Source organism: Acyrthosiphon pisum, chromosome A2 (genome assembly GCF_005508785.2).
Source record: "Acyrthosiphon pisum isolate AL4f chromosome A2, pea_aphid_22Mar2018_4r6ur, whole genome shotgun sequence".
NCBI classification, from domain to species: domain Eukaryota; kingdom Metazoa; phylum Arthropoda; class Insecta; order Hemiptera; family Aphididae; genus Acyrthosiphon; species Acyrthosiphon pisum.
In genome coordinates this window covers 30,864,488-30,874,313 of record NC_042495.1, presented here as the reverse complement: position 1 = coordinate 30,874,313, position 9,826 = coordinate 30,864,488, and the positions used below count along the sequence as shown (strand labels likewise).

The following is a 9,826-nucleotide window of genomic DNA, read 5'->3' as shown; positions in this document are numbered from 1 at the left end:
CAAAAAAAATACTCTATCCTAATTTCAAACAAATTATACGCCCAGTTCTTACCTACGCTTGCCCGATATGGGGTAATTGTGCTTCTTCGCACATCAAAAAAATGCAAATTGTCCAAAACAAAGTCCTCAGAATAATTTAAAATGCCCCATGGTTTGTCAGAAATGCAAATCTCCATAAAGACTTTCAAATCCAAGAAATCAAAGATTATATAAAAACATTAGTAAAAAATTTTCACTGCTCCCTTCCAAACTTATCAGGTGCGATTCACTATAACCTTCTCACTCACCCAACTCATCGTCGATTAAAACGAGGTCGTCCCCACGACCTCCTACACTAAGACACTTCTCAACATCCAAAAATTCACTCTACACATGCGCTTCTTTCAGATAACTCTACGACCTCTCAGTGACTTATAGTTATTAAATTATTGTAAATATGTAAAATATATAAGAATATTATTGTAATCATATTGTTACTTCTGTATATCTTAAAATTGTTAATTATCCTTAATACTTAAAAATATTTTAATTATGATGTTAAAACCTGTTAAAACTAAAAAGTATGACTAGATATAGATAGCCTTACTTAGGCTAGGAATGTCTTAGTTTATAAAAAAAAAAAAAAAAATAGATTCAAAGATTCTCATATTATGTTGTAATATAAGTAGAAATTGAAAAAAAAACGTTGAGCCTACATCCATAATATTTTTTGTTCTGAAACAACATGACGTGTCGATCATTTTTTTTTAAGTAACAATACAATTGGAAATAACAGATAATTCTGAGGAGTATTTGGGACATATCAGTGAAAAAATTGTTAAATTATTTATATGACACGCTAAAAAACTGTGAAATTTAAACAAAATACTCTCAGTGGACTCAGTGGATTCAGTGACAAAAATATAAAAAAAGAACACATCGGTAGTCAACCAGCATACGTAAAATTAAGTTTTTACTGTCAAAATTAAAATTAACTAATAATTGGGCGGTACTTAAATCAGGATAATGGACATGAAAATAATGAATGTCTTTGCGTGTTGATATGAGGACATCAGCGTCACGAATAGAAGTACCAGTAAGTGAAGATCCACCACAATGATAAATATTATAATTAAATAAGCCCAATTCATGTTCATAACAACAATCATTCACCCAGGTCTCAGTCAATACTAAAAATACATAATTAATAGGAGCAACATTGCATTTAAAATCAAACGGTTTAGAACTTAAGCCTCTACATATTTGATAAAACCAATTTACGTAGATCAGTAAAATTACATTATTTATTATTGCATTGATATTCGAGGAATGTAAACAATTGTGCAAGTGATAATTGGATCACCTTAACTAGAAGTAAGATAAAAGTATAAAAGTATTAGAAAATATTATATAAGAATAAATAGTAAATATATTGTAATAAAAGTACTTCATGAATATCAGTGGTACTAGATAATAGTTTCCATGGAACAATTTAAATAAATTACACCCCCTCTCCGATCATTCCAGGCAAACAAATCAAAACGACGTGGTGACACTGAGGAAAGTATTTGGAACAAATCTATTATTATTTCGACTACTCTTCGTGCACACGGACACAAAAAGTTTAAAAAAATTTAAAAAAACACATCATTGTAAATTCAATTCATCATGCTACTCATAATATAAAAAAAAAAAAATAGATTTTTGATATTATTGCATTGCTGTAAGAAGAATAAATTGTACATTACGATAACTGCGAATTATTGTAAGCCGAAAAAACAGCTAACGGCTAACTAAACAAACAACTTTTGGTTACATAATTTTTTTGTAGTACCTATTCAAATGAATGCGCGTTCTACATAAAAAAAATGTGGCGACGAGCAGGTGTTTACTACTGGCGACAAAATATATTTGATAGGAATAAGAAAATTAATGTCCCGAAAATAATTACAAAATTTGAAAAAAAAAAAAACTATGAACACTACAGATAAATTAGTTAGGTCCTCCATATTTCCATATTATGTATAATGAGAATTGTTCTAATATAGGCGCTTATAAATTAAAAGAAGTTTACTCTCTAATTTATTTATGATGAGATTTATTATATCTATTTGAAAATATTAAAGATCGATGTACACTTTTATAAATAATGAGCGGAGCGATGAATGTATTGATTTTACAATTATGTGTGTTTTTTATTTTTATTTATCCAGTATACAACATTTCTACCAGAAGAAGTGCTTCGATTTCAACATAATATGTATTATTTTATAGTACCTTATCTTTAAGCAAATTGGACCAAGTTGGTACTTTAGAGAGGTCAATAATATATTGTTGTTTACATGATATGCACAGTACAGTTGTAACGATACAGATTACTGACTAGTCATTTATGTCGAACTCGGTTAATTTGCTTAGATAGACAGAACACAGGAACGTAGAGTACGAGCCTATATATAGTATTCGCACCCACAGTCAGTCGAGTTAGAATCGCGGAGTAGAGACTATATCCACCAGCAATCATATCTACATATTAAATCGCATAATAATTTACCTGACAGATAAATCATAATAAATCAATATTGTTCAACTCGTACTCCGCTACTCCTGTGATCTTAAATAAACTACCCTCAACAACAGGGTTACTCAGGTTTAGTGTACTGTATAATAATATAACTATTTTAGACATTTAATTGTGTTAGTTTATGAACGCAGGTCATAAGTTTCTAGGACCTGTAAAATATAACTTAGAAAACTTTATTTATATCAGTCCAACAACCCGGTTCTCAAGACCGGTTCGTGTAGAGGGAATAGCCAACCATCTACTCCTTAACTGGATAGGATTAGGTATAAATATCGACAGCCACTTGGTTTAAATAGCCAAGGAGGTGTGTTGCACAGTGCTGTATAACTGCTCGTGGTAGCTGATAACTGTAATTTGTAGACGGTAATCGATATTGTGAAGTATCAAATTGAAACCAAACTTAACACATATTATATTTAATTGACCCGACATCTAATTTAGAGGAAGGCGGTGTCCCATTTTAGATTCTGATTGGGGTGAGGGATCTAGTGGTTTTACAATGGTGTTTTTTTTGTTTTATCCCGTATACAAAATTTCTATAAGAAGGAGGCTTCGGTTTCAACGTTTCATATCTAACGCATTGTTTGTCACCTGAGCAACGAATAAAAATGTAGGTATAATATTATAATATTTAATTCAATTTAAAGGCTATAATAAATAATATAAATATAAATAATCAATACTGAGAAACCGTCTCACTCAGAATCGTTTTTCTTTTAGAATGATGTTATATCATTGAATTCAAGTTTAATAGAATCTATTATACATTGAGCCACTTGTAACTTGCTGTACAGCAGAGTGACATCCACTCACCCGCTTTTTATTTTTTTAATATTTGTGTCTCTTACCGCCATCTGAGGCACTAAACTTATTCGGTTATCTTCAACAGTATCTTGTTCGATGGGAACGTGAATCTAGTTGTTGCATTCGGGAGGTCAAAATTTAAAATTTAAAGACTGGAATATTTTTTGCAAAAACGCTCTTCGACAAAAGCAATTTTTTTTTGTAATTTCAAACAAAATGACCGTATATACGACTATACGTGACATCTTCACTGGTTGTTTATATTTTATTTTTCTATTTTTTTATTTAATTTTGAAAATAAAAATATATACTATCAATAAAATTGTATTTGTTGGGTAAAATAGCGTCAATATTTAATACAAGGCTCCTGATAAGTATATTTTTAAAATAGCAGTTAAAAATATTATAAACCATGGCCACATTTTTTTTTTTTAAAACATTTAATGTTTGAATTTTGACAACATTTGTCAAATTTAAAATTTAATAATTATTTTGTAGCCAAAATCGTATAAAATGTTCAACTTTTATAACTAAGGATCGAAAATTTAAAACAAGGTTTTATGTAGGTAAATAGGTTATATATAAATTACTTTATTCTCAATCATATATCATCAAAAATACTTAGTACTTAATGTCATAGGCTGACTGACCGATACCTACTGTATGGCAGAGAGACACTCACTTGCCGACCTTTTTTATATCGAGTTTTACAAGTTCGTTGTTTTTAATTAATGTAGCATCTCGGTGTTGTGCTTGGTTCTTAGTCCCAGTGCAGTGGCAAAATTCCGATATTTTGTTGATCACACGCGTTTTGAGGCATTCGGTCATTACGTTTCCTAGTTTGATTAATACCACATACTTCTGGTAATATATTATTTGACCCCACGTGTAGATAACATTTCAGTTTTCTTGTGCTTGCGTCTCACTTTTTTTTTTCAGTCGACTATTGTTTGGGTTAAAAATTTAAAAAAATTAATAAAAAGTTATTGAAACTCAACTGTATTATTATTAACAAACCTTTTTAATTATGAATTTGTTATATAGGTATATTCTGGTTTTGAAACGGAAAACGATTTTTCATATTTCAAAACCTAAAATAAGGTTCCGAAATTGTTGGCTCATGGACCCAAGGGTCGTGCCCTTCCCTCTGGACCCCAAAAATACGAATTTAACTGCAGGTATTTTATAAAAATATGTCAGTATGGTACCTACATTGCACAGACCTAAAATAGAGGTATCGTGTAAAAATATATAATAATGTACCAAATCTGGGTGACGGATCGTTAGCCGTTATAGATTAGGAATTATGTCACTAATTATATGACAGAATTAAATTACATTTTATTTATTAGAAATTCAATTGTTCGACAACTATTATCAATATATTGGTCTGCGGTTATTCTGCTATTGTCAAAATCTAATTTTTATCAATCATTTTAAATGCAATTCGTTTTAAAAATTTAAGCTATAGTGCTCGACTTACGTCCTAATAAATGTGGTTGATGTTTAAAAATTTAAAAACAGTTACTACACAAAGAGACAACAAAAGTAAAGAATTGAATACTTATCGTAATACTTAGTACACCTATCCAAACAACCGTTCGTCGAAGCGTATGCACTATTACGTTTTTGTTTGTTATTCAAATAGGTACAGGTTTTCGGGTTTTTTGGTACAACAGTGCATAATATGGACATTGTATAACGATTTTAAAACTTATAAAACTAATTTTTTTAAAGAATTAAATTGTTTTAATAAATTTGAGGCACAATATTATATTGATTGAATTTTACTTTTGGAGATATCTTGTTTGCAATATCGTTCAAAATAGAAAACTTTTTTTTTTCGTTTCAATCCTATATAATATGAACATGACATATGTTGCCGCCAAAGTACAATGATAGTCACGCAGTCGGGCACGGCCAGATCAAAGTTCGTGCCGCTGTCGCATTCGAGTCTAGCGAGACATAACCGGTCGGCCGCCGTGCTATCGGCCTACCACAGTGGGTGATATGCAAATATCGGTGTCGTCGGTTAGTCAGTCATACGTTGTTGTTTGTCGTCTACTCCGCCCTGCAGTTCGCTGACCCATTTTTTGATCGTCCAGGGCGCATCGATTTCTTATTAGGTGCTGATATCTACAACCAACTCTTCACGGACGAAAGTCGTGTGCATCATACTCCAGGTCTTCCGTCAGCGTTCGAGACACGATTAGGGTGGATATTCATCGGTCCTATTGCCCATAATGGTACTGAAAGCTCACCAAACAGTTTGACGGTACGTTCAGAGCCGTCACTGGATAAATTGCTCCATCGGTTCTGGACAGTTGAGGAGCCAGTAGTACAACCAATTCCATTCACTGAAGAGCAGAAGTGCGAAGATTGGTTTGTTCGGACAACCCAACGGGATGAGTCAGGCCGATACATAGTAACGTTCCCTTTCAAGTCAAACCCATGTATTTTGGGTGGGTCACGTACAATGGCCTTATCTCGTTTTCTGAATTTAGAGCGCAAATTACAGGGTAATGACGAATTGTACGCAGAGTATCGGGCGTTCATGGATGCGTACATAAAGCTTGGTCATATGCACCTTGCCACGTTGCCTGGAAAGTGCATCATCCCGCATCATGCGGTATTCAAATCCGTGAATGATTCCAACAAACTGCGGGTCGTATTTGATGCATCAGCTCGAACGTCATCAGGTTCAGCGTTGAATGACATCGTGTTCACGGGCCAAAAATTACAGCAAGATATTTCCACATTGTTAATGTCATGCCGCTTACAACGGTACATGTTCACAGCTGACATCTGTAAGATGTACCGACAGATCAAGTTATCTCATTCAGACCAACAATATCAACACATCTTATGGCGCGATTGTCCGTCGGATCCGTTAAAAGAATACTCTCTATCCACCGTCACATATGGGGTTGCGTGTTCGCCATTTCAAGCGATCTGGGTGCTGCACCAGCTAGAAGCGGACGAAGGAGCTAAGTTTCCAGCCACCAAGAATGTGTTAACGTGCCAAACGTATGTAGACGATATCATAACCGGGGCCCAGTCCATTGGGTCGGTGCTAATACTCCAGAATCAACTTTGTAACCTCCTGGCAAGTGGTGGTTTTATCTTGAAGAAGTGGGCGAGCAACAGTCCAGGAATTCTTCAAACCATCCCCGTCGAAGATAGAGTCCTTGAATTGTCTTTTGATCCCAAAGACGACGCATGTGTAAAGATTCTCGGGCTCCATTGGGACCCCGTCACAGATACGTTCACCTATCATAGTGATCATGTCCAGTCTACATTCACCAAAAGAGCAGTTTTATCGTCCATCGCCAAGATATACGATCTGCTTGGTGCTCTAGCGCCGATAACGTTCTGGGCAAAATGTTTTATGCAGAGGTTATGGAAGGAAGGATATGAATGGGACAGTCCCATATCGTCAGAACTAGCATCAGCATGGGCCCTATTTGCCTCCGAATTACCCGTCGTCTCAGGTATCCGGATTGCACGTCATATTCCTGTTCAATCAAGTAGCCACGCACAATTGATTGGGTTCTCCGATGCTTCATTGAAAGGCTACGCCGCGGTCGTATACCTCCGACTTGTATATGTCAACGCGTCACCCACCATTCATCTTATTACCGCTAAATCTAAAGTAGCGCCTTTAAAGTCAGGTCGAGCTGATGAACTTCTATCTGTCCCACGGCTGGAGTTGTGTGGCGCATTGCTGCTGGCACAAGTGCTACAGCGCGTACAAGGGACCATGGCATCTGTGGTGACATTGTCGTCAATTCACGCGTGGACTGATTCAACTGTCGTTTTATCCTGGTTGACGAACGTGCAAGTACAATATAAAATATTCGTCACCAACAGACTCAACAAGATCAAGGAACTAATTCCAACATGCGAATGGCATCACGTGGTTACTTCCCAAAATCCTGCTGACTGCGTATCTCGCGGAATGTACCCAAAGGATGCGCTGGACCATCGCTTGTATTGGGATGGTCCTTCATGGTTGTACGAGAACACTGATGAATGGTCATCCACCACTTTCCAACCTTTAGCTCCTCATGAGGTACCAGAACAGGCAAGCCACACATTAAATGCAGTGTTAATCGCCACCCAGGTAGATGACCCTGAGTGGTTCCAAAGGTTTTCCTCATTGACAAGACTTCAGCGTGTCATTTCGTATATGCAACGGTTCATTGATCGCGCACGAAAACGGCAGTCAGTACGTGGATATATTCGACATACTGAACTCGAACGTTCATTGTTTGTGGTCATACGGCTGACCCAGTATCAACATTTCTCGGCGCTCCGTAAATCACTCACGTCAGTACCTCCCGAAGCTTCTCCGATACCATTAGCTAGATTGTCTCCCTATATTGATTCCGAAGGAACAATTCGCGTGGGTGGACGGCTGCGGCACTCCGTACTACACGATGACGCCAAAAATCCCATTTTATTACCGAAAGTGTGTTTTTTGACTACACTGTTAATCCGACACTATCATTTGCAGTATTCACGCCGGCCCACAGCTTATATCGTCCTTACTTGTGCAACGATATTGGATAATGTCAGCCAGGGCCGCTATCCGTCGCATAACATTTAAATGTATTAGCTGCACTCGTCAAAAGACAACCGCGCCCATACCAATGATGGCAGACTTGCCACCCGCCAGAGTGCTACCATCCCGGCCATTCGCTCACGTGGGGGTGGACTATGCAGGGCCGTTTCTGATCAAGGAAGGGAGGCGGAAACAAGCACGCTCTGTAAAAGGGTATCTAGCCCTGTTTGTTTGTATGGTGATCAAAGCGGTTCACATTGAGGTTGTTTCGGACTTGACCACCGACGCGTTCATTGCTGCATTACATCGATTCGTTTCTCGACGGGGACTCCCGTCAGATATATACTCGGACTGTGGTACGAATTTCAAGGGAGCAAATCGTGAACTCCAGCGTATGTTTTCTGAGCCTGCAGCGCAGGAATTGTACTCCGGTGCTATCTCCTGCCATTGGCACTTTAATCCACCAGCTTCACCGCACTTCGGAGGGCTCTGGGAAGCCGCTGTGAAGTCTTGCAAATACCATTTGAAACGCGTGATTGGAACCCAAATGTTGACGTTTGAAGAAATGGCCACACTAGTCAGCCGGATAGAAGCCATCTTAAACTCGAGACCGATCACGCCACAATCTTCCAGCCCACACGATTTGAACCCTTTGACACCAGGTCATTTCTTGGTGGGTGGACCTCTCGTCACAATTGCTGAACCGGATTTGACCACTACTCCGATGAACCGTTTGCGCCGGTGGCAACTGTTAACTTTGTTCCACCAATCGTTTTGGACCAGGTGGGCATCAGAATACTAGCTAGTCTACAGAACCGAGCCAAATGGGTACGACCACAGCTCAATATTGAGGTCGGGGACCTAGTCATCGTCCGATGTCCAAATTCGCCACCAACTGCTTGGAAACTCGGCCGCGTGGAAAGCACTCATCCAGGTGATGATGGCGTGGTGCGAGTCGTCACAGTGCGCACCGCCGATGGGAGTTCAAAAGACCATGTGTCAAACTTGTTGTGCTACCTTCGCCTGATGATCCGTAACATCTGAACTATTCTTTAATATCATTCTCGTTCCTTTTCTGTTCTCTTTTGTTTATTGTTCCTGTATTTAAAAAAAAAAAAAAAAAAAAAAATGTTTGCCCCCCCAATTATTAGTATTACGTGACCCGTGAAGTGTATACCATCCTACAGGAGATTGAAAGTCGCTCCAGTCTGCGTCTTTCAGGCCGGGAGTATGTTGCCGCCAAAGTACAATGATAGTCACGCATTCGGGCACGGCCAGATCAAAGGTCGTGCCGCTGTCGCATTCAAGTCTAGCGAGACATAACCGGTCGGCCGCCGTGCTATCGGCCTACCACAGTGGGTGATATGCAAATATCGGTGTCGCCGGTTAGTCAGTCATACGTTGTTGTTTGTCGTCTATGTGTGCGATCCGGTGCGCCGTCGCCGTCAATATCCGTCCGTGATTCCATGCCTGTCCGAGCCGCTTTTGATCCCCATAGTGCTCGCGTCCGTTGTTAAATCGTAACGACAGCGTTAGCATTGTGCTAAGGTTCGTTAAGTGTCAGCCGCCCGTAGCCCTTCGCGCCATACGGTTGGTCGTTCCGACTGGTACGTGTATTATTAATCGTCCGAGCAACTCGCACTTTTGTGCGTCACGCCCTCGCCGTGACCGCGTATCAAGTTGGACAGTGTTGAATCGCGAAATCGTCATACCTATCCATCTCTTCAGTTTTGTTTAAATCACCATACCCGCACGCGCACCGGTGCCCGCACGCATAGTGAGTGACGTAACCGCCGTGGTTACCCGCACGCGCATTCAGTATTGGCCGCCGTCAGACGACAGCCTACGCACGCACGCGTCGACCACCGAACGCGGATCAGCTGTTCACCACCGAC

General features: G+C 38.8%; 2 protein-coding genes across 2 annotated transcripts; both read left to right on the top strand.

Annotated features, from left to right (window-relative positions):
- Positions 1-5,236: 5,236 nt before the first annotated feature.
- LOC103309304 lies at positions 5,237-7,976 on the top strand. The gene is made up of 2 exons (XM_008184392.1): positions 5,237-5,257; positions 5,445-7,976. The coding sequence occupies exons 1-2, from the start codon at positions 5,237-5,239 to the stop codon at positions 7,974-7,976; spliced, it is 2,553 nt and encodes an 850-aa protein (XP_008182614.1).
- Positions 7,977-8,022: 46 nt separating this feature from the next.
- LOC103309303 lies at positions 8,023-8,733 on the top strand. Its single transcript, XM_008184391.1, has one exon. The coding sequence runs from the start codon at positions 8,023-8,025 to the stop codon at positions 8,731-8,733; it is 711 nt and encodes a 236-aa protein (XP_008182613.1).
- Positions 8,734-9,826: the final 1,093 nt, after the last annotated feature.